This window comes from Poecile atricapillus, chromosome 28 (genome assembly GCF_030490865.1).
Source record: "Poecile atricapillus isolate bPoeAtr1 chromosome 28, bPoeAtr1.hap1, whole genome shotgun sequence".
Taxonomy (NCBI): Eukaryota; Metazoa; Chordata; class Aves; order Passeriformes; family Paridae; genus Poecile; species Poecile atricapillus.
Genome location: NC_081276.1, coordinates 2882896 through 2907056, shown reverse-complemented (window position 1 = coordinate 2907056; position 24161 = coordinate 2882896). Strand labels below are relative to the sequence as shown.

Genomic DNA, 24161 nt, shown 5'->3' with positions numbered 1-24161 from the left:
AAGTTTGGAGTTTGGGGTGTGGGATTGCCTGCCTCATTGCTCTCATCTGGGGGTATTCCAAACCCTGGTTCCAGTCAGATGAGGTCTGGGAGCAGTCCCCTCTGGTGCCTTCACCTCTGGCATGGGACAGCATCGTATCCATTGTGCTGGTTGGACAGCAGGTAGGGAGTGGTGAGACTAAATTGTGCATGGAACATGAGGTTTCTTGTCAAGTCAGATGAGGCAGGTTTAAAGAAAGTCGAATCTAAATTTAAAGAGTGGCAGAAGCAGGCAGGAAAGCTGAATCATCTTGGTAAAGGTAAGCTTTCAACTGATTTTTGCTGTAGCCATGTTATCTGATTGTGTTTAAGTAAGTCGTTGAATATGCAGGCATAGCTTTTGTAATAGAATCCCCTTTGTTAGTGCTTGGGTGTAACATGTAGTGGGTTTCTGTAGGTAAATTGGAGTCCGTGCATATCTGAGAGCAAGGTGAAGCTTCTCCTGTTCTCCCATCCTCTGCCTGGGTCAGGCACATCAGCTTCCCTTGCTCCCAGGATCCAGCACAGTCCAAGGTTTCCATTCTGTCACTGTGCTCATGAGAGCTTCCTGGCTGAAATACCAAATCACACATGGGGATCTGAGCTGAAAAACTGTTTTTAATCTGAGGTGTAAATTTACTCATACCTGATGTGTACGTGCACAAAAGTAGAAATTTGTCAGGGAAGAAAATCTGTCAGCTTGTGACATGCTACTGAGCCCTCAGTAACCTTGTCCTTGATCTGATACTGTCACTGGAATGTCCCAAAGCTGGCTCAGACAAGTAGGAAAAGTGCCTGTGACTCAAGCCACTGCTGAGCAACGTGTCACAGCAAACTCCCAGTGGCCTCTTGGTGTCTTCATGCTGAGCTTAACTTGGAAGTTGAGGACTTTATCAAAGTCAGGTTTTTCAGTTTGCTCAACATTATTGCTTTAAAGGGCAGGCTGCTGTTGTTTTTTTTTTATTTTCTCACATCCTTAATTTACGTATCAAGAATATTTACACCCACTTATTAATTTTTCTGAGGTCTTAATTAAATTTAGTTTCTTTAACTTAAAAAGCCCCCAGGTGTTCCAGTGGCTTGCTCTTGTAAGCACTGTACTGCCCAATGGTCTTGTTTTTAATCAGGTGTAATTGTAGTAGCCATTCCAGACTCCTCAGTTTAAAGTGTGTGGATTTGTTTAGGAAGCTCATTGCCATTCTGGTGTTGGGGGTTCCTGATGCACAGCCTTCTGGAATGTCTTGCAGATCAGAAACACATGATCTAAGACTTACTTCTTCCCATAGTTTCACTGCTGTCTGAAAAGGAAGAATGTATGGCCCTAAGATGGAGGCATGGTGTTTGAGCTCTGAGGTGCTCTTTGACCCTGCAGTTGCCTCTTGCAGGTAGTCTGATCAAGGTCTCACTCTGTTGTGTCTCCTTGCCCTTTGTTTAATTTCCCTTCATATCGCTGTCCCTTCACACTCTGAGCAGGACTAGAGAGAGGATGAGCTGTGACACGTCACTGTTCTTTAAGTGAAATTGCATTTTGGTATTGGAAAAGTCTCAAAATAGTTTAGGTGCTGAATAATCCCATAGTTTCTTGGCTAAGTCAAGCTCTGCTTGAAAGATTTCTCTTCCAGAAACCAAAAGCGCAGTTGTGTGGCATTTGAGAAGTTAATTTTTAAAACAGGCTTTGCTGGAGTGTGATACAGGCTGACTGCATAGAAGTGATTTGTGGTGAATCCAGGACCTTTGCCATGGGAACAGTAATTATGGCTTCAGGCAGTGGGCCAAGAATGTTGTGAGGAAATTCCAGTCCCCTCCTATGGCTTTAGTTAGAGGCTGCAACAAGCTGGCTCTTGTGGCCTCCCCATCAGGCCTGAGCACACATGGGAACCACATGTTGGTGGCAGGGGACAGGGATGGCAGTGGCTGTTGGGTGGCATCAGGTCACCTGGGTGTGCCAAACAACTCCATCTCACCTGAGAGTGCTGCATGCTGCTTTATGCACCTGGGTCTTCAAGTCATATATCTGTTAATAAAATTATTTTAGAAAGTACTGGATTTAAACCTCAGGCCTGCTTTGAAAAGAGGAGAATATTTAATACATATGAACTCACTCAACTGCACATTTTTAAGCTGTAGGGATGGACTCTGGTCTCTGACATCTGCTTCAGGTACAGACTGGAAAATGCAGGTGTACCAGTACCGAATTTGTTGTCCTCTCACACCAGCAAGAAGAGGAACTATTATTTAATTACACATTCCCCATGGCTCTGGTACACTCTTTTAAGCTTCCTGTGAACACAGTGAATGCTGTGCTCAGCTGGGCCAGTGTTTGAGCCATCCCATTTGTGGTGCTGCCTCTGCACAGCCACAGTTCAGGCACAGTTGTGCCGCCTGGAGAGTTCCTGCTAAACCCGTGTGTTCCACTGACCCCCTGACACACGGGGCAGAAATGTCCTTGCGTGAGTTCTGTATTCCTGGCGTGACTCATCCAGCACTATTTCTCCCTGATAGGATTTCTGTTGAGCTTAGCCAAGGCTTCTCTGCTCCATGGCAATGACTTGAAAACTCAAGGTTGACGAGTAGTTAAGTTTCAGCTTGGGAGCGGTGGATCATAAAGCCTGGGCGTGTGCTGCCCTATGAGCCAGCATGACTGCATTGCTGCAGCACTTGGAGTTTAGGAATTTTGGGCTATTTAAACTGGCCACACCTTTTATTTGCTCAAAGGGCAGGTTTGTTTCACAGGGTGTCTCCATAGTAGCAAAGACTAAGAAAGAAAGTTAGGAGGGGCTGATGGATGAGTGGGTTGAGGATCTGGCTTTGCTGTGGTGTGTGCTCGAGCTCAGAGCTCACTGCCAAAGCACACGGGGTGAGCAGGTGCAGCACTAGAGGGTCTGGCAGCTTTTAGGAACTCCAGGGCCTGTCTGCAGCCTCTAGAAGCGGTGCTGGCACTTGCAGCTATGGAGGAAACTGCTGGGCTCTGACCATCTCAGCCAGCTTCAAAGGGGCTGGGGGTGTGTGTATGCCCAGTGTGCCATTGGGGATCCCAGTGGGGAGCTTGCCATTGGCTGCTTTGTAGGGATATCAGCCTCAATCTTGTCCAGGCAAGAGGGAGGCTGTGACAGTTTTAAAAGCCTGAAGTGGCAGGTGACTTGTGTTGGCTGAGCAGAACATGGGTGGAAAATAAGTGTCCCCTGTGCCTGCTGGATAGGCTGATTCCTCTGCCACAGATCCGCTGTGTCCATGAAATATACTGGCTGCTGGGGTGGACCTAATTTGATAATTGCTATATGTGTTCTTGTGTTTGAATTGGTACATCATCCATGAGCAATCTGGTGAACTATGTTGATCCCAACTGCTTTGGTTCTTATCAAATGATGAATTGTGCGTCCAGTGCGTGAGTGACACTGAAGTGGGGGCAGTGTCACACTGGAATCTTGAAGTTGCTTTGTGTTGGCCTTAACTTCCTAGCTTCCTGGAGAAGGAAAATCCTGTTGGGGATGCAGGTGTGTGTGTTCTTCAGAAGTGTTTCACAAAAAAAGTTGACTCATAGTTTGTTTGTGACCCAAATTGGAATGTTTTTCACACTGCTTTAAGTGACTAAAGAGTGCTGGAGGCAGGAGAGGGGAATAAAGGAGAAACATAAGTGAGCTATGCTGGACATGAGTCTTTGGTGGAAGGCGAGGAAAACTGGCATCCTTCCTAGTAGTTTATATTTAGTTCCATTCTTGAATCTAGAATCTCTCAGCAAAAAATGCTGGAATGTAACATGAGTGTGATGATGATGTCATCAGACTGGATTTCTCTTAATAGTTTCTTCACAGAGATTTGAGCTGTGAACTGAAGGATCAGAGCATTCCTTCGTCCCTTTGGGACTGACCTTGGACAGGCCCTGATGAGCCACTTGCTCCTCCTGTGCTCAGAGGCATTTTCTTGCCTCTTTGATCAGAGTGGAGGGGTTTTGTGAGCTCAGTGGTCTGAGTCATTATTTTGAAAATAATTACAGTGGTCTTCATTGGCTTTACAGTATTTTTCCAAATGTAGGGAAAGTGAAGAACAACAATGCCCATGTGCTCTGGCTTCTTGCAGGACATATTTCCTTCGATTTCTTTTCAGAATGAATTTCCAAATGGTGCTGTTCCCTGCTTTGCTTTCAGTAAATCCCTGTTAGCTGATGGTCTGCTTGCCTCCAAAATCCATCTTTTCCCTCTCAAAGTACTGCTATCCCAAGTCTGTCAGAGCAGTGTAAGGTGCTCCATATCCAGAGACAATCCTGTTGTTCTGTAGGGTTTCCTCAGTGAGACATGGAGAGAAACAGTTTTTTGTAGATCTTAAGCTTGACCAACTTGTGTCTTGTGGCCTTTTTGGTCATTGTCCCCTTCCTTCCTACATGCTCTTTTTGCCTTTGTTTTAATTTTGCTTTCTGCCTGAAAGTTGATTAATATCATGTGTTTGACTTGAAATGGATATTTTTACGGTGGTTTAGTCTGTGTTTGTTTCTAGCCTTTTGCACAGGCAGGATGCAGTTGACTTACTGTAATCCATTTAAAGTAAGTGCTGGATCTTAAGTAGATAAAGGATTATATAGGGCAGCTGGGAATTTCTGTAGCACTTCTAGGTGTGCTGATAGAAGCTGAGACAATCTCTGGCCTCATTCCAAAGTATTGTAAGCCAGGTAAAATCCTGCTGGCAGTGAGGCAGTATGTAGTGTATGTGAATGAGCTGTTGCTTTTTAAGTTCTGAAAACCTGGACAGACTAAAAATTCTTAAGCTTTACTTGTTAAAACTTTAAAGCAAGGCAAGGCTTAGAGTTTGGGGCGTGGTCAAAAATACAACTGGGGGAGATATGAAATATTAAGCTGTACCTTGCAGCAGCCTGCCTCTCCCTGAGTCTGAAAAGAGAATGAGGGAATTGTTGGCAGCAGGGCTGCCTGGAGAACGGTGTGTGGTGAAATTAGTGCAGCTTGGGCAAGGGACCTTCTGTAGCCAGGAGCATAAGGCCAGAAGAGGCTGCTGGCATGGAAACTCATCCCAGTGGGGTTTCCCTGGTGCCATTGTGCTGCTAACTGGGGATTTGGGTGGTGGAAACAGCCCTACCCTGCTCTAGGTAGAATCTGTCTGTGTAACTCCAGAAGTGGCGGTTGTTTTCAGTCAACAGAGGAAGAGGAGATTTGTTAGCTCAAATGAGGAATTTGATGTGCTGCAAGCACACTGTGGCTTCTGTTAATCTCGTCGTAAAAATACCAGCTGTGAAAGAATGGCTGAGCAGAAATGTCAGTGTAATTAATGCCTCTGTGAGCAGGGATAGGAACTGGGGGTTGGAGAACTGTGTCTTGAAATGTAGCTGGGTGGATATGAGTGAGCACCAAGCACCCCCACAACCCTTGCCTGAGTTTGTTCCATTTTAAACCTAGATTAAATTATATAAACTTCAGAATCAGTAACTTTTCTACTGTCTTTCCCAGTATAATTCAAAATACCCAGTGGGTGCGTTGTTGGTGAGAAACTCTCCTAAACCTGTTTAACCAACCAGTCTTGCTTTGGTTCCTCTGCCTCTACTGATCTGGGTACTTGGTATGAAACATTTGAATTTATACCATGGTTTTAAAGAAACTCTTTAGTGTTTCTAACATATACAGAAAGAAAAGAGTGTGGAGAGAGACTGGTGATCCCTGCAGTGTAACGGCAGAGAGCTGATGGAGGCTTCTGAGTGCTCATTACTGTGGGCATGGTCATAGAGAACTGGGTTTCAGTTTGCCTAGTTCCAAAAAAGCAACTATTTCCTGCAGTTATCCGATATCAGCTCCAGCAGGAACAGAGGAAGAACACCCGTCAATGAAAAATCATGGTTCATGCAGCCTCCTTGTGCTGGGGACTGGCCTGTGCAGCATGGGCATGGCAGCATGGAGTGACCACTGAGGCTCCTTGGGGCACTGAGTCTGCTCCTCTTGCACTTCAGCAGCCACTCCTGCACTGGGTGATGTGGGGGATGACTTTGCTGTGACTGCACAGCCCTACATATACAGTCTGTAAACTTCCTTTTATTCTTATTTCCAAAGACTTTGGAATAACTGCCCTTTTCCAACCATGGCAGTGTTCCCTCCTCGTTTGCATGTACCTCCAGCTGGGAAGCTTACAAATTGACTGCTGCTGCTTTTGATGTTGAACAATCATCCCCCCCTGCCTCCCGGCTCTGGTCACAGTGGGCAGCACAGGCTGTCTCCAAGATAAGAGGGGAGTGGATTGGAAATTGCTCTCCTTAAAGAGACATGGACGAGTGGAGCCTGGCTGCTGTGACATCCTCTTCATCCCTGCTTGTGAGGAAGTTTTCAAATATGCAAGAAAATGTTTATTTTAAACAAGCCATTAGGAAAGCTAAATTCTTTCCATAATGGTATAAATGATTGTTTTTTCCAATTTATAGTTTCCTAGTGTTGCCTCCATGAGAGCCAAATACGTGGCTCATTCTCACAGTGTTTCCATGATGGATTGCAGGAGCTGCCGACTGTGTTTGCACAGACACACCAGTTTGTACTGGAACAGCTGACATCCTGGATGTGCAGAATTTTACAACTTAATATTTAAGAACATGTTTTAAAACATTCAAGTCCCATTAAGGCCTAATGCAAAGGCTTTCATGAAGCCAGAAACACCTGATTACGTGGGTAGGGCTGTGCTTTGGTGAGTGGTTCTTGTCAGTAGCTGTCAGGTGTATCCCAGGCTGTGGCATGGAAAGCTGTACCTGGAGTGGCAGCAGCAGTGCAGGCACAAGAGTGTTCTAACAGCAAACTGGAGGATTTTTTCTAGCCTTGGAATTATACCTTAATTTGAGTCATCAAAGGATGGGATCACAGTCTAATAGCCTCCCAGCCCAGCTTGCCTCTTGCTGCACTCAGGAATCGAAGTGCTAATTAGAACAGCTGTTAAAAGGCCCAATCCTAATGACTGCGCCATGTGAGGAGGAGGAGGCCGAGGCCAGAGCCTTGGTGGGAGCTGGTCAGTGCTTGCAGGTGACCAGCAGCAGCTCATGAACCGCGGTTTGGAACCTGGCCTAATTCTCATCTTCGGGACATCAAAGTCCTTGAAGCCTCTTTGAAGAGCTGGCAGTGAGTAGTCAAACGAGAAATTCAAGATTTGAGGGGGAAAGAAAAAAACCCAAACCGTGTGTCTGTAGCTGGGTGTTCTGGGGCTCTTGGTGACCTACTTTCCCAGCCTGTCTGCTGGGGGAGTGCACAGAGCTTTTGTTGTTGCACGGCTCCTGTTTCTGCAGGTGCCACCAGATACAGGGCGTGTGGAAGATAAGGGTTTCTGGTGCCATGGTGTGGAGAGGGCTACGTTTCCATTGAGGTGGGTGGGAGCTGCCAAGGCAGGGATGAGCTCTGAGCCTTTTTCTATTGATGAAAGCCTTTTAGTGTGGTGCCTCTGTGGAAGAGTGTAAAAAACGATGAGAAAGTGCTTTTGTGTGTTAGATCTGTGGTATCATGTTTGCTCACGGTTTACAATGGAATTTGAAGTCTTCTATGTAATTTACTTGAAATTAAGCCATGCTGATTGTAAGATGTGTATGCAAGTATAGATTGTGCTAAGAAGTCATTCATAGGCATGTTTGCTTTTGTCTTAGTACTGTTTTCTGTACCTGCTTGGGTTAGATCAGTCCTGGTCAGCTGAGGTGATTTAGGTGACTTTACAGAGAACGTTGTGTCAGAAAATACCTTCTACCAGATCAGGGTGCTCCAAGCCCTGTCCAATCTGGGCATGAACACTTCCAGGAATAGGGCCAAAATGCACAGCTTTGATTCATAACTGCCAAGTCATTCCCAAACAGTTTTGGCAGCTTCAGAGTGAAAATTCTGTGGGATGGGAGTGTAGTCAGAAACCTGTTCTGCCACGTATGACAGGAGAAGGTGCCTGTTGGTGCACAGCGCTGTGTGTAGTGGCTTCACACAACTCAGCAGCACTCCAGCCCTGAGATCCCTAATGCTGAGCTGAAAAGAGATACTGGATAGTGCTGCTCCATTACCAAACTGGATCTGACTGATGTTTAATTCATGGAGGTGAGCTTCACTGCCCACTGTCAGTATGTTTTCACTTACACTTGTATTCAACTCCTCTCCAGCTTTCTCAGTTGTTCTGCTTTAGGAGTGCCTGGATAGAATTGAGTAAAATGCTGTCCATTTACCTGTCATCTGTTCTCTTCCAGCGGGCAGCTGAGGAGCTTTTCTCTCCTTGTGTTACTACTAACGGACCCTTTATCATGAGCAGCAACTCTCCTTCTGCAGGTAATATTGCATGGGAACAAGCACAGGAATTTATAAGTACTCTGAGGAGGCCTGGATTTTCCTTCTTAGTCATAATTTTAAAATCTCTTCATTTTTAGTACTTATTAGGCCTTTAGTGGGATGGTGCTTAATAATAATAATACTAATAATAGTAATAAACATCTGCCAAGAGCACTAAGCCAGGTGGAAAGGAATAAAGCACCAGGTTAGTGGCTCAGACCTGCACTAAAAGTATGGGTGGGTAGGTGTGGGCTTTACACAAACTGGGAAATGGCCACTGGAGAATTTATTCCATTGCAGTGGCATTTGGCTGTGTCACTCCCATCGTGTAATTTGAGGAAAAAAAAGAGTAAAACCATGTGTCTTCAGACTCAAGTTAACTTAGACTATGGAATTTCTCTGTAATAGTGGAGTAACTGGCTGGGGAGCAGAGTGTGTGTGTCAGCAGTGGGAAGTGTGTGCTTCTTCTTCCAGACCCTTTTCATCAGCAGTAACTCTTGTTTCTTGCAGCTAATGGGAACGACAGCAAAAAGTTCAAAGGTGATAACAGAAGCGCCGGGATCCCATCCCGAGTAATCCACGTCCGCAAGCTCCCCAGTGACGTCACGGAGGCAGAGGTTATTTCTTTGGGCTTACCCTTTGGCAAGGTCACCAATCTTCTGATGTTGAAAGGAAAAAACCAGGTATTGTCTCTGAAAACGTGAATTGTATCAAAGGCTTGATAAGTTTATCATCAGGAAGCCAGATCCAAGTTGTTTAAACAACTGCTGTGTATTACAAGTCAATAACTTCTGCATACTTTTATTTTACTTTTCTGTGATTATCCCATGAGCTGTAGAAAATACCATTTTCAGGCTGCAGAAGGAGCTCAGTCCATAATTGCAGGTTGTCACTTATAATTAGCGTTAGGCCTGGCTTGGAAATTGCAGGCCAGGGATTATTTGAACAGCAGTGCCATGAGTTGGCCTTTTTCACTCAGGCTTGCTTGACAGCTGAGTTACCACTGTGTATTGTGGCATATTGAGGACACCTTTACAGATCTAGTAAATGAGCTGGGTATGGCTGTACTCTTGGGTAATTCAGGAGGTGTGCACTAATTTGGTAACTAAAATTATCTTGCAAATTAAGGAGTAAAAAAGCAAGCTAACTTTAATCATTGGTTAAAATAATGTCTTTAATCTTAATTATGAAAAGGTGCCTCTGATATATTGCATGGTGTGATTATATGCAAGTGCTTACTACAGTGACTTGCTACAATCCCTTATGTTTCTCCTCTGTGGGAGAGAAGCCCTTAAGGGTGTGGAGCAGTGAGGGGGCTTCTTGCCCTGGAGAGAAGTGAAGAGTCTGGATTGTTGCTCTGTTTTTGTGTTCTTCCAGACACATAGATCAAAGTACACATAGCATGGAGATCTTAGGGTGAGACTGAAGCATTGCATTAAATCAGTCTGGAGAGGGAAGATCCTGATTTGTTCTACTTATAGTTGGATTTTATACAGTTCTGTGTACAAAAACACATGAAAACCCAATTTGGGGTTTGGGGTGACCCGGTGCTGTCCTGGTGTGACCGTGTCCATGTTGGGTTTCACTTCCCAGGCTTTCATAGAGATGAACACGGAGGAGACAGCCAACACCATGGTGAACTACTACACCACAGTCACTCCGGTGCTCCGGAGCCAGCCCATCTATATCCAGTTCTCCAACCACAAGGAGCTGAAGACAGACAACTCTCCAAACCAAGCAGTCAGTTTGTTCTCTGCATTGTCATCCCAGGGAGGGGGGACACGCAGCCAGGTCTCTGCTGCTTGCTTGGGATCCATGGACTTGAGTAGCATCTGGTGCTTTAGGATGTTTGTTCCTAATGCTTAAAAAATTTCTATCAAGTGCAGCCCTGATGGGGCAGAACTCACCTGTGATAGTGCAAAGCCTGGTGCTGGTAGGTGCAGTTTTGAGGTGGCAGCACCTGAACCCAATAGGTCTCAAGGATCTTTGCACCACACGCTCTGTAGAGGAGAAAAAGTTCCTAGTTTTAGCTCAGCCCCTTTTGGCAACCTTTTAGGACAGGAACACTAGAAAGAAGTTCAAGTGTTGTGGCTCTTTGTCAGGGGTGGCTGCCAGCACATCTGCTTTGTCTGCTCTCACTTTTTGAGCTGATTCTGATCAGGATCAGAGCCTCCCATGCTTTGCAGATGAGATGCTGCTGTTGGGTGCCTCTCACAGCTGGAGCACGAGTGTTCTGTTTGTTAGGGGCCTCTGCAGAGCCCCCAGGCACTTCTCACTTCTGGATACCTGTGCAATTATGCATCAATCCTCCAGTCCTGTCAGCTTGTCTAGGATTCTGGAGATGGATTCAGAACAATGAGATAATTTTGCTGCAGCAGTTTATGCCAAGCAAGATTTTTCATAGCATAGGTACTCCATGGGTGATTTAGTTTGTATTTTTGCCTTGCCCTTATTGGTTGGGGTGGTCTTTATTGGTCCTGTCTCAAACATTCCCCAGCCCTTGGAGCAGCACGTGCTGTTCTGCTCACTGCTGAGTTCAGCGGGCTGTTTGCAGAGAGGGAGCTCAAGGAGAACTGACTGTGTGTTTTTTTGGAAGCAGAAGTGTGGGTCTAACAGCTTCTTTTGTTCCTGCAGCGTGCCCAAGCAGCTCTGCAAGCCGTGACCCAGGTGCAGGCCGGGGCCGTGGCGCTGGCCGCCACAGCCGCGGCTGTCGATGCAGGGATGGCGATGGCTGGCCAGAGCCCTGTCCTGAGAATCATTGTGGAGAATCTCTTCTACCCTGTCACTCTAGATGTTCTGCACCAGGTAAAACACATCACCACAATTGCTTGAAGATTGTCCTGCTGTTGTTGCAAAGTCTGTGGTTGGTGTTCGTACAATGCAAGTTCTGAATAGAACTGTCAGACTTCTTTGGAGACCATACACCTGCAGAAGATGCTGCTAGTTTTGGTCCCCCACTCTTGCATGTTTTTAATTTCCAGAGATTTGAGTCCTGGTCCACTTTTTTGGGTTGATTACAGTTCTTCAGGTTATCTTTAGGTTTTAGCAAAAGTAGCTGCTCCTCAGCCTTGTGTTGGGGCCTGGAAAATAAATACAGTGTCCAGGAGCTATTTAGGAAGTGGCCATTTTGGAAAGTTCCTTCTGTCTGCTGTGATTGCTTATTGTTATCTTGATGTTTAAAATGCAAGCTTGACTGCATTTAAGAATTCCTGAAATTCCTGGAAGAGGTAGAGTTCATGAAGGTGTTTGTGAATATTCCTGTTTTGTTGCTGTGGAATCTCAGTCTCCTCAGGGCTGAGCCCCTTGGGATACTCCCTCAAAGGGGAGTTCCCCTTATCTCAATTCTGTTTCAGGAAAGATTCTCCAAAGGCTCGTTTACTTCTTGTTTTTCGTGTTTATTAATATATATTATCAAAAGACTTAGCAGTCCACCCTGGACTTTTTGCTCAAGTTCAACCCACCACAGCTTTGGCTCAAGTTGGCTTGAAAAGCACAAAATGGCCCCAAATTGCACAGCCTTTTTATCTTTATACTTATTCTTACCCAATTAACAATAGACACGTAAATTATTTTTCTTAGTGACCCAATGACCCAACACCTGTATGCTGCATTGCAGCATTCTCTATCCAGTCACCTATTACTGCCCAAAAACCTCTAGAAGAAGATGAAGAAGGAAAAGAGACGACACCCTAAACCCTCCATCTTGTTTTCTGTTCTCTAAACTAGCTTGTACTCTAAACTTCATCTTTTTCACCCAGTGACTTAAGAAAACTCTCTAATCTACACACACTTTTAGTTTTTCTATTTAACTTTAACAATTGTTTTCATGGTGTTATATGGAATTCAGTGTTTTCTTGGATATCAGAGACAAGGGCACACTCTGTGCCTCAGACTCTAACACTGTTTAATAACCCAGAATAAACAAACTGCTGGGGAGCAGTTCAGTCACTCTGGTGTGTTCTAGGCTGATGCCATGGTGCCAGTCAAGCAATGCCCACAGTGTGGTTTAAAACTTTCAGTACTGCAGTTGAAAAGCTGGCAGGCTGAAGGGATGACTTTTATTTCTGCTTGTAATAAGAGATCAATATGAAATCATCTTACTGGAACTGTGATAACAAGATACACAAATATTATCTTGCAGATCTTTTCCAAATTTGGTACAGTTTTGAAAATCATCACATTCACGAAGAACCACCAGTTTCAGGCCTTGTTGCAATATGCTGACCCCATGAGTTCTCAGCATGCCAAGCTGGTGAGTGCTGCATACCTGGGTTACTCTCACTTGGGTTTGCCTTGTTTAATCCAAGATCAGGGTGGGCATCAGGGTGGGCTGACACCAGCATACCCCAAGGACAGAGCAGGAATGGGAGGGAGTTGCTCCCATATGTGGCTTGGAGGCTGCCAGAGAGGCTGAATGAAGCAGAGCTGTCTCCACATGAGATACCTGCTCTCAGGTGGAGCTATGAGATGGCTTAACACCAGAGAGAGAGAGCAATTACTGTGAGCTTGATCTGAATGCATGTGGGTGAGGACTGGTTTTGTTTCCTCACAGTCTCTGGATGGACAGAACATCTACAACGCCTGCTGCACACTGCGCATTGACTTCTCCAAGCTCACAAGTCTCAATGTAAAGTACAACAATGACAAGAGCAGAGACTACACTCGCCCAGATCTGCCCTCTGGGGACAACCAGCCCACCCTGGACCAGACCATGGCAGCTGCTTTTGGTGAGCGTTCAGGAAGTGGGATCAGGACAAAGCCAACTGGTGTGTGTGTGTGTGTCTTTGGGAAACACCCTCACCCCCCTGCTTCTTTTCATTCTGCACTGTGCTCTGAGCAGTTCTTGTTAGGCCTTGTCCTTGCAAATACCACCTGGGCTCAGCTCTTTCTGAGGGATATTTTTCCAAAGATATCTTATCTTGCACTGATTGTTTCCTTCTGCGTGCACACCCTTTGCTTATATGCTACAGCACATCTGGAACCTAGGTCAAGTTATAGTTACAATTTAGACCAAATGCTGTTAAGTGTTACTTCTCTGTTAAATTGTTATGGTTAAGCTCTAAATTCAGGTATAAATCAAGTTAAAGTACTGTTAAGTTTAAGTATTGTTAAGCTTTAGGCCGCATTCCTTTTCATCCTTGTTTACACTGTTTTTACACGCACATCTTGGTAGACTTCATTTCTCTTTTGATTGCCCCTATTTTGTTTGGTTCAGTTATTGCTTGCTTTCCCTTGTGCTTTAGCTGTCCTTTGTAAGTAGAGAGAATCTTGCCAATGAATCTTGCCAATTGTGCTTTGTAGTTTAACATTAAATGTAACTTTTGCTTATACCGTTGTTGGTGGGTTTTTTGGGTGATCTCAAGCACAGTCAGTCAGGACAGTGTGTCAGGAGAAGGGGAGGGGATGCCATCCTGGTGTATTTGGTGAAAATTTTGGAATAGAGTGTAACTAAGGCAGAACATTTGGGGATCATTGAGGATCAGATTAGTGCCAAATCCCATGTCAGTCCCAGTAGCCGGTGCCTCTGGTGCCTCCTGGTGTTTGCCCAGGAATTGTTTTGGTCATTTCTGGAAGTCCATTGTTACATGAGAGGCATTTTTGAATTGCTGGTTGTGTTTTAGGATTTAGCTTTCAACTAAATGCTTCTGTTGAAATACAGATCAAGGTATTTTGGCTAAGTTTAGGATGATTTATGTTAGATATTAGGAAGAAGTTCTTCACCCAGAGGGTGGCTGGGCCCTGAACAGCCTTCCCAGGGCAGTGGTCACAACACCAAGCCTGACAGAGTTGGACAAGCATTTGGACAACACTCTGAGGCACATGGTGGGATTGTTGGGTCTGTCCTGTGTAGGGCCAGGAGCTGGACTTGATAATCCTTGTTGGTCTTTTCCAGCTCAGAATATTATGTAGCTCTGTGAAATTTAGAGTTTTCCTGCTGTTGGGCATTTTTTTATAATGTGTGTGTTTTTCCCAGGTGCCCCAGGAATAATCTCTCCTCCATATGCTGGAGCTGGCTTTCCTCCTACTTTTGCCATTCCTCAGGCTACAGGTACTGTATTTCATAAATCGAAATTTTATGTAGGCTTTCTGTTGCTGAAGCATCTTAATGTTTTAAAGCAAAATAGTGATATTTTTGGTTGGGTTAGCCAAACAAAATAGTAAAAATAGTAAATTTAAAGTGCTGGCATTTGGATATAGAAGGGACTGGTGATCCAGTATATCATTTCAGCTAGGAATGCTGTGTGCAGCTGCAGCAATGTCGTGGTGGTGGGAGGAAGATACATAAAGCAGGATGGGAGAGACAGTAAAGGCAGTCTTTGAAATAATGTGGGGAGATGGTGAGGAAATATAAGTCCTTGTACTTGGAATTTCTTCATGTCCTTACAGAGAATTTCTATTTGACAGCTGTAAATGTGGTCAGAAGCAAAGAATCTGTCAATTTTTTTTCTTAAATATTTTGAGAAAGCTGGTATTTAATCATGATACAGATTCCACGTGCTGGGGCAGTTGCACTTGGAAGCTCACAGCTCATGCTGTAGGTAACAGATCATTGCTGCTTCCAGAAGTAGCCAAGAGTCTGAAAACTGGAGGTGCTGAACATGCTTACAGGAGTGCCAGCCTAAACAAGCCTTGCTGGGGTTCTCAGCATTCCAAGACATGTTGATGTTCTGGAAACATGATGGAATTTCCTTGCTTATGACAAACAAGCACAGAGTGGGCTGTTGAGGCGTTACTGTTTTGGTAACATCCAGCCCTGCTGAGGAAACAAGCCAGGGCTGCTTTGAGGAGTAATCCATGGAATTGACCACCAGCAGTTTTTTCTTGAGCTCTAAAGCTCTTGCCCTTGAAGGGCCAGTACAGGAGGTGCCAGCTGGTACTGAGAGCTGTCTGGGAATGCCTGTAAATCCAGCTGCAGTGGTTCCCACTCAGGAGAGCTGGGTGGCACAGGGTACCTGGTGGTTGCATGTGTGTTGACAGCACATTGTGCATGCCCTGGTTGGACGGACCCTCCCCACACCCCATGTGTGACACCTGCCCTGCACAGCAAAGCTGAGGCTTTGTGCTCATCCGCTGCTTGCAAAGCACGCACAACAGTGCTGAGGCACCTGCTCAGCACCAGGCACTGCAAGAGCAAATCCTGTTAGAAACCAGAACATTTCCTGCAGCACCAGAAGCGGAGGCTCCTGTTGCCCTTGGGATTACATGGGCACTGTTGGGAATGATGACTTGCATGGTTCAGAGGGTGTGCTCTTCTCCCTTCTGGTGCAGCAAATACACTAGAGTACATGCTGTTAATTCTTTACTGGTTAATATTCTTTAATTTCCAGGCCTGACAGTTCCAAGTGTTCCTGGAGCACTAGCTCCTTTGGCTATTCCAGCAGCAGCTGCGGCGGCTGCAGCAGGACGGATTGCCATTCCCGGCCTGTCTGGGACAGGGCACTCCGTGCTGCTGGTTAGCAATCTGATCCCAGAGGTTAGTGCAGTCCTAACTTTACTTTTTTTTCTCCTTCCTGTTATCTCTGCTTTCACTTTCTAAACACAGATTGGGCTGAAATTCATTGAAAGTGAAATCCTGCTGTATCCAAAGGAAGCGGCACCTCTAGAGCAGCCGCTGCTGTGCTCTGACAGCCCCAGGTGCAGGGCAGAGCAGTACTCTAGTTGCTGAAGGGAAATGGGAAAGTCCATCTCAGATTGAAATTGCTCTTCCTTGGTTCAAAGCCAAGGATGCTGCCTGCCTGCTCTTGTCCCTCAGAAACTACAATGCCTGTCCCTTCCTCCCTCTTCTGTGTGGAGTCTCCCCACCATTCCCATGGAACAGTGTCATTTGGGTCACAGAATAGTCATGTCCATTCCTTTTCCTTGGCATGTTGTAGTTTTTAATACATTAATTCAGAACTACAGAGAGGCTTCATGCTGACCTTTGCTCTTTCTGTGTAGTGTCTGGATCCCTGCTAGCTTGACCTTGTACCTGTGCAGTATTTCCTCTGCCATGTGCTTGCACATTTCCCCCCTTCCAGGATTCCTGGAAGTTTTTCCTTAGCTAAACCCCTTAACAGCTCACAGTTTACATTTTCAATTCTACTTAACTGAGTGAGTTGAATTATTTGGGTTTCTCTAAAAATAAAGCAAGTGATATTTGAACAAAAACCTTGTTTAATAAAATACAGCACCATAAGGGAATTGGATATGGGGGGGCTTGGATTTTCCTTCAGTCAGCCTCTGGATCTGGTTGGATTGAAAGTGTAGAACCTCTGGTGTTCAGCAGAGTGATGGGGCTCTGCTGAGGAGCTGTAACTGGTGGGACTGTGCACACACGTTAATAGCACTTTGCAAAGCTGTAAAACTTACCAGTGATGGCAGAGTCACCACAAAACCTCTTTGGATCAAAGGGGAAGCCTGGATGTGATGAACAATCAAATTATTTTGCTCTTAATGAGATGAACCAATTGGATCATATTTCAGACTGCTCTTAACCTGTCATTGCTGTTCTCTCCAGGGCATGAAATAACAGCAGGGGCTGTGGAACAGTTTTGGGATTTGCTGCTCGTGCTGCCTGGAAACTGCTCTGCCATTCCAGGGTCTCTCATCTCTGGCTTGTTCCACCATAAGTCCTGATAATTGCAGGCATCATTATTCCTGACCAGTGTGATGTTTCCAAGTGTTCTCCCAGGATGCTGTTGGGTGCCTGGATGGCAGTGGCAGGGCCAAGGAGCTGTGCTGCACCTCTCAGATTGCTCACAGCTCTGTTTAGACAGGAGCAAGCAGTTATTTCATGCCCTGTGGTTTTTTTTTTTGAGGAGCTCTTCACTCTCCATCCAGCTTGTCTTTGGGCTAGAGAGACTTTGGGACTTGGACTGAAGCTGTGAACTAACAGACATGAAACTTTTTCCACTGCCTGTATAATCAGTGTTGTAGAAACTTACCTGTGCCACAACCAGTTAGTAAAGAGACAGTATTGCCTGGAGTGACTGCTCTGCCATGGGATTTTCCTGAGTGGGAATCATGGGAGCTGAAATGGCTCCTTTTTTCTCCATGAGAGTGGGAGCAGTCCACACATCTCAGCTTGTGGTGACCCAGTACTGTGGGTTTCTGCATGGTGAGGTCAGGCCATGGAGCAGGAACGGAACAGTCCTCTACAAACAAGGTACCAGCTCCTTTATCTGAGTGTTTCCAGCAGACCTTGGAGTGGGATTTGTGGCAGTACAGCTGCTCATCCACATGATCTCTTTGTTTAAAGCAGTGGTTGGTATCCAAGGTGGATGTTCCTTGTTTCTTTCCAGCCAAGTGTTATGGCATGGATTGCTTCCTGAAGTTCCTGACCCCAAAGCAGCCAATGAAGCTGTTTGTGACTTGGTCCATAAAGTTTATTAATTGTGAACAGAGAAAATATTTTTAGTCAAATTTTAGGGAATGCCATTGCAATTGAATTGGTCATTGCAGCCTGTGAAAGTCACTCTGGGAGGATACTGTCTCTTACTCCTTTGTATATCTGAAGTAAAAATGCCTTTTCTTTATCATTGTGTTCCACTAGGTAAAACCTATTAACTGTTTCTGTAAGCAAGTTATTGTATGTAGAATTCTATAAATCTGACTGATGGAACACTACATATTCCTTATGTATTTACTGACCTGTGTTTTTTGCTACTTTTTTCTTTTCTCCCCATCCCTGAATTTTTTTTTCTTCCCCCGATCCGGAATTTCTTTGCCAACTGACTGCACGGTACTTCTGCTTCCTGTTGTTGCTTGAAACAAAAAAATAAAAACATTCCCCTTCCAAAAAAAAAAAAAAATATATAAAACAAACCCTGCTCTTCGGAAACCAACCTGCCCTTCAATATTAACCATCTTGAAAACTTCATCATCCATCAACCAATTTCGCCATTTCCTGCGGGGACTCTGCCCTTCCTCGTTGTGGACGATTTGTGCAACCTCGCTCTCCCCTTCGATTCCTTACCTCTTCCCTGTCCCTCCGCTGCCTTGCTCTGCTGTTCTCTAAAGAGAGTTACACCCCAATGCCTCTTTATTCTTTTCGGTATGTTATTATTCACACTTTTTATTACCTTGTTTTTCATTTATTTGAAATTACTTTTTGATACTTCAGAAATGTACAGTTTGCAGTTTGCCTTTTTTTTCTTTTTTTTTTTCTTTTTTTTCTTTTTTTTTTTTTTTTCTTTTTTTGAATGCTTAATTTTGGTTTTACATTGTTTACTTAGTTTGCTGTTTAATTTAGTTTGCCTTTGGTTTTGGTTCAGTTCTGCATGGGTTATTGCTTTGCATGTCTTTGATAAGAGTTTTAAATTGAGAGAGCATGCGAAATTGTCCAGTCTTCTGGCAGTAAGATTTTGGCTTTTTGCTGAAACCCAGTGTCTTTTCTTTAATGTATTGTTCCATTATTATTCTGCTATATAAAGAATTCCCTTAATTAGAGCAGAATATGTAGCCATGGTTGGAATGAGATCAGTTCTGGTTGGGAATGGATGTTTTTGCTGTTGGATTGATTAGCTGATGTTAAGTTGAATTAGACTTTTTGTTTCCTTACCTAAGACTCTTCTTGTTTCCTCCCTCTTTGAAGGAGTCTATGGTGATGTGCAGAGGGTGAAGATTTTATTTAATAAGAAAGATAATGCCCTGGTTCAGATGGCTGATGGAAATCAGGCCCAGCTTGGTAAGCTTTGCAGAGTCAGACTCTGGGCAGTTAGGGACAAAATGAGCAGTTAAAACTTTAATATTGGTACTTTATTCTCTTCCAGCAGAAGACCCAAAGGTATCCATGCCTTTGGGGCCTGGCTGTGGGGCAGCTCTGGGGCTGGGGTGGCTCGTGGGTGCGAGAGGGAAGTAAGCAAAGAACACAGCGAGGCAGAGGGACCCTGCAGGGTGTGTGGTGTCTGCAAGGGCAGTGAAATTCTGGCCTTGAGTTCACGTCTGGATAAAACTGAAGTACCCTGCAGTCAGGTCTGTCCTCCTCTTGCAGCCATGAGCCACTTGAATGGGCAGAAGCTCCACGGGAAGCCCATCCGTATCACACTGTCCAAGCACCAGACAGTGCAGCTGCCCCGTGAGAACCAGGAGGATCACGGCCTGACCAAGGACTTTGGGACTTCTCCTCTACATCGTTTCAAGAAACCAGGCTCCAAAAATTTCCAAAACATCTTTCCCCCTTCTGCCACTCTTCATCTGTCCAATATTCCGTAAGTATCCACAGGGAGAGTTCCTGGCTGGTTGAGTATTCAAGTGTTTGCATCCTCTGTGAGGGAAGCTCTGTGTTGCTGTCAGGAGAGCTCACTCAGCTCCCTGTTCCAATTATGTTGCCATGCCAAGAGGATGGGAATTTAGAAAAGTCTCTGATGAGAATTAGTTTTTTGAGATTACCTTGGTCTGTCAACATCTGTTTGACTGGAAATTTTTTTTTCTTTCAGACCTTCAGTAACTGAAGAAGACCTTAAGTTGTTATTTTCAAGCAATGGTGGGATGGTCAAAGGATTCAAATTCTTCCAGTAAGTGTTTTGTGTTATCTCCTCTTATTACTTTGGGCTTTTCATACAGGAGGGGGTGGAAGTACTTGGTTCCAGGCAAAGGCTCAAAGGTGAGCAGAATCCCTACTAACAGTGTTTGACTCTGGAGTAAAGAATTCCTGAGTAGCCTTGGGTTGAGCACTGAGTGAGCAGTAGGGCTGCGTGTGCTTGCCACAAGGACACTCTAAAGAGTGAGTGTGCTGCAGGTACTTGGGGGGGTCAATTCTCTGATGGATGGGAGAACTTGGATCAAGCTGCAGAAACTCCTGCAATGGAACTGAACATGCCTGAAACTTGTGTCTTGTCAGGAAGGACCGTAAAATGGCTCTGATCCAGATGGGCTCTGTGGAAGAAGCCATTCAGTCCCTCATTGACCTCCACAATCATGACCTGGGGGAGAACCATCACCTGCGCGTGTCCTTCTCCAAGTCCACCATTTAGAGCTTGGGAAGGCCTGAGTAAAAATGGACTTGACTTAAAACCTCTGGGGTTCAGCCTTGACCTTAGAAGGCTGGACACCAGGGTTTCAACTTCCATCATTCCAGAAAAAAAAAAAAAAAGCCACTTTAAAAATGCAGCTGAAGTGACCTTAAAAGACCAGAGATTTTATTTTTTTAAAGAGAAATCAGTTTACCGGTTTTTAAAAAAAAAAAAGAAAATTAATTCCTCTTGCTAACCTTGCGGTGATGGGTAACAATCTTGACTGTTCCAATAAAAATCACAAGTTCAAGTTTACACTGTGGAACCTGCTCTGGGAAATTCCCCTCCCCTCCTGCTCCTCCTCCCCCAAAAAGCAGATCCCAACAAGTTTTATCAGGTTTCACATTGATGCCTTTTTTAATTTCCATACCCATCCATGCCTTGAAAGACCTAAAACCACTGTGTGAATTCACTGTAGCGCCTTGGAGTCAGGATTGTGGTGACCAGGAGCTCCCAACCTGCCCAGCACAACACTCAGTTGCGTTGATCCCACCTTACCTGTGCACCTGCTGTCCTGTGCCTTAAACCTTCTACTTCTTTGGGGAAAACATCTGAGCTGCAGGGAGGGGATGGGCAGAGCTGAGGGGGGGAGCGGCTCTGGCTGACGATCAGCTGGGGGAGCTGGCAAAATGAATACAGGAGATTTTGGGCTGTGACTCGGGGCAGTCGTTCCCCGCTGCCCCGTGTGTGTCTCCATCTCCACGTGTGCCCAGTGCCACTTCCCCGTCTGCTCGTGGGTCATTGCCACCTGCAAACTCAGGTGGGAGTTACCTGAGAGCCTTTGTGGCTGAGCAAAGGTCTGGGTGGGGGAGCATTCCCAAGGCCAAATCACATTCCAGTGTCAGGAGCGAGCCCGCAGGCTCTGCCCTCACAGAGCATTGGCGAGGGACAAAAGAGCCGCTGTGGGACACTTGTGAAGATGAATCAGAGTTTGTCAAAATTGTGTGTGTATATACCTAAATGCTTGGCTAGGATTTGGAGAATCCTTGGATACCCCACAATTAGAAAGGTACCTGCAAGAGGTACCTTTGTGCCCCTAATTGGAGATTAACGAGGCTGCTGTAGCTCCGCCATCGTTCTTAGAGCATGTCTTCAGCATTTGAGCTTTTGTTTGAATCCTTGTATTATACTTTGATGCCGTTGCTGTCCTCTGTGCCTAGCAATATTTCCAGTTGACCAAATATTCTAATCTCTTTATATGCAAAAGAAATAGTTTTAAGTACCTTTTATAGAATGATAAGATGGTATAAACGTAATCTAAATTTACTCCTTTGTGGTATTACCCGTGTATACTGTACTTTATTTTCTTTGTTTTGTAATTGAAGCTGTAGGGCAGGAGTAGTTTCCAGGCTGAGGTCGTGGCTGAGGATGAGCAGAGCCGAGGGTGTGAGAGAATGAGCACAAACAGCTCGGGAATGGAAGGAAAAGGACCCAGGCTAAAGATTTTTTTTTTACCTTTTGAACCTATAAGCCCAGATGTTGTTCTAGGAAGGGAATTTATTAAAAGTAGAATGCAGCAGATCAGTTTTTCCCAATGATACAACCGTTTTTATTTTTTTTTTTTTCTGGCTTACAACTCTTTCCCGGGCCATTCTGCCTTCTATTCCGTGTGATCCGATGTTGCCTTACATTTCCCTCTAACCTGCAACCTGTTCGGATGCAAAATAACAAGAATCTTGTACTTTTTTTCAGGGTTTTTCTGCAAATTGTGGACCAAAGTTTGTTTTTTAATTGTCTTAGTGTTGCAAGTTCTGATTTCCTTGCTTGGTGTGGGAGCTCTTGACTTGCCTAGCACTGAGTGTTTGAAAAAGTCTTAACTTTCTGTAGTTCCTCCCTGGACTCTCAAGGTTATGAGTTATGCTGGAGAAGCGTGTGAGATCCGAGTGGGGGTCTCGCTGGGGCTGTGGCGAGCTGGGTACCCCTGAGGAGGGCAAGACAGCATCACCCCAGCTGCTTTTGGGTACCTCTAAATCTGGGTGAGCTGTGCTGGAGCCAGGGATCTGCCCCTGCAAAGCTCCCCGAGGCCCTGCCAGCATCCTGCAGGGGAGGGCACAGCTGAGGAGGGGCATTGTTGGCTCATGCCCTCCCTACTGAAACACCTGCTCCTCCCACAGGGCACCCAGCCCAGCAGCACTGGGGTAACTGCTCAGTGCCCCCCATCACCCTCCCCAGTGCAGGGGAGGCTCCCGGGGCCGGGCCCTGGCCGGGATGCTCCGGGTGTCCCGTGCAAATTGCAGATGGATTTGGGGTAACCAGGCGCCCCCAGCACAGCGGGTGCTCCCTTCGGATCCTGTGTTTGCATGTAAAGAATGTGAGTAACTAAGGGTGTACATATTTATAATTTTTTTATACCTGTTGTAAGACATGAGGGGCAGCAAAACCCAGTTTTTTATGGTGACCAGATGTATTGTATATTTTGATAACAGCAATTCCAGGTTCAGTATTGTGGAAGGTGGGTGGGGAGGGGAAGCGTACACACCATCAGAATTCCATTGCCTCTTTCAAAGAATGTTTGTAATGCAAAAAGAAATTAAAACTATTTTATAACAACCTTTGTACCTTTCTGTAGCTCCATTATTTCTGTTGAGATTGTAGAAGCAGTTGGTGCCCAGTCTGTACTTGTGCTTTCAATAAATTCTTCTGTATCCTTCACTCCTGATCTTCCTCCTCTTTATTGTGCCTGTTTTGCTTCTGATTTTTCCTTCTCATGTAATTCCAGCTGCCTCATTTTATTTAACTTTGACTTTTCACACACTCTGGGCTGGCAGTGTGTGTCCCTGTCTCTGTGGAGCCGTGGGATGGGGTCTGGCCCTCCCGTCCCTCCGTGCCAGGCTGGAGCCCCAAGGCCTGAGGCTGTCGGGCCCTCGCTGCTGCCCTGCCTGTGTCACGCTCCAGCACTTTGTTACTTCATGTTCCTAAACTTTCCATATGTTCTGGCTAATATCCATGAAAAATAACCCACTTTGAGTCAAACCCTCCTCTCTCTAGTCCTGTGCTGTAGCTGTGGGGCTGGATGTGGCATTCTCCATCCTGTGGGAGGAGGTGCAATTCCCATCTCTCCATGAGCTGCCTGAGGAGCAGCGCGGTGCTTCTTTAGGGATGTGGTTCTTACCTGGATGCTCAAACCCTTGTCCAAAAGTGCGTGGAGACAATCCCCACCTGGAGCTGCTGTTGTGGCTCTGCTGGCCCCGTCCCTCTGGGCTGAGCTGCCATTAGGCTCCAGCGCATTCCACAGGCGTTTGCACAGCCCTGTGGCTCCAGGGTTACCGAGGGGGTCCTGCCGGAGCCGGGGGCTGCTGAAAGGGACTACTGTTGTTCCTTGAAAGGCTAATGGGATTTGTAACAGCTGCTGCTGCCTGTGCCTGTGAAAGCTGGGCCCAGGGGGATGCTTTGCTGCCCTGCAGAGTGAGCAGGAACATCGCTCCGGGGTTGGTTCTCTGGGGCCCAGCCCAGGCTTTGCAACCATCGTGGGCATTCCCGTGTCCTTCCCTGGCCCCTCGGACACTGCTCGGCCGCTGGCACGGGAGGAAGATCCCACCGGGGTGGCAGCGATGAGCGGGGGCCCCCATGGGGACAGCGGTGGCTTCGGGGGTTCTCCTGTCCCCCCTTCCCACGGCAGCTCCCCCAGCCTGGCCCCGGGACGGGCCGTGCCCACATAGAGCAGAGCCCGTGTCGGGGCTGCCTCTGCGTGTTCCCCGGGCCGGCTCTGCCCGTGTTCCCCGTGTTCCCCGGGCCGGTTCTGACCGTGCTCCCCGGGGCCGGTTCTGACCGTGTTCCCGGGCCGGCTCTCACCGTGTTCCCGGGCCGGTTCTGACCGTGTTCCCCAGGCCGGCTCTGACCGTGTTCCCGGGCCGGTTCTGACCGTTTTCCCCGGGCCGGCTCTG

At 46.0% G+C, this 24161-nt stretch overlaps 1 protein-coding gene across 6 annotated transcripts in view; it reads left to right on the top strand.

The window, feature by feature from the left end:
- The window catches only part of PTBP1 (polypyrimidine tract binding protein 1), a 28207-nt gene extending 5278 nt beyond the window's left edge, over positions 1 to 22929 (top strand). For 2 of the 6 annotated variants that reach the window (XM_058858496.1, XM_058858499.1), the window contains 13 exons: positions 8206 to 8284; positions 8795 to 8967; positions 9878 to 10024; positions 10919 to 11089; positions 12426 to 12536; positions 12837 to 13050; positions 14259 to 14333; positions 15613 to 15758; positions 18284 to 18317; positions 18858 to 18950; positions 19257 to 19473; positions 19702 to 19779; positions 20106 to 22929. In XM_058858496.1, coding sequence (XP_058714479.1) covers positions 8206 to 8284; positions 8795 to 8967; positions 9878 to 10024; positions 10919 to 11089; positions 12426 to 12536; positions 12837 to 13050; positions 14259 to 14333; positions 15613 to 15758; positions 18284 to 18317; positions 18858 to 18950; positions 19257 to 19473; positions 19702 to 19779; positions 20106 to 20238 — 1671 coding nt within the window. In that variant the 3' untranslated portion in view covers positions 20239 to 22929. Of the gene's footprint in view, positions 1 to 8205; positions 8285 to 8794; positions 8968 to 9877; positions 10076 to 10918; positions 11090 to 12425; positions 12537 to 12836; positions 13051 to 14258; positions 14334 to 15612; positions 15759 to 18283; positions 18318 to 18857; positions 18951 to 19256; positions 19474 to 19701; positions 19780 to 20105 lie in introns of all 6 variants that reach the window. The other 4 variants (XM_058858494.1, XM_058858498.1, XM_058858497.1 and 1 more) reach the window with 3 other exon arrangements.
- The last annotated feature ends 1232 nt before the right edge of the window (positions 22930 to 24161 follow it).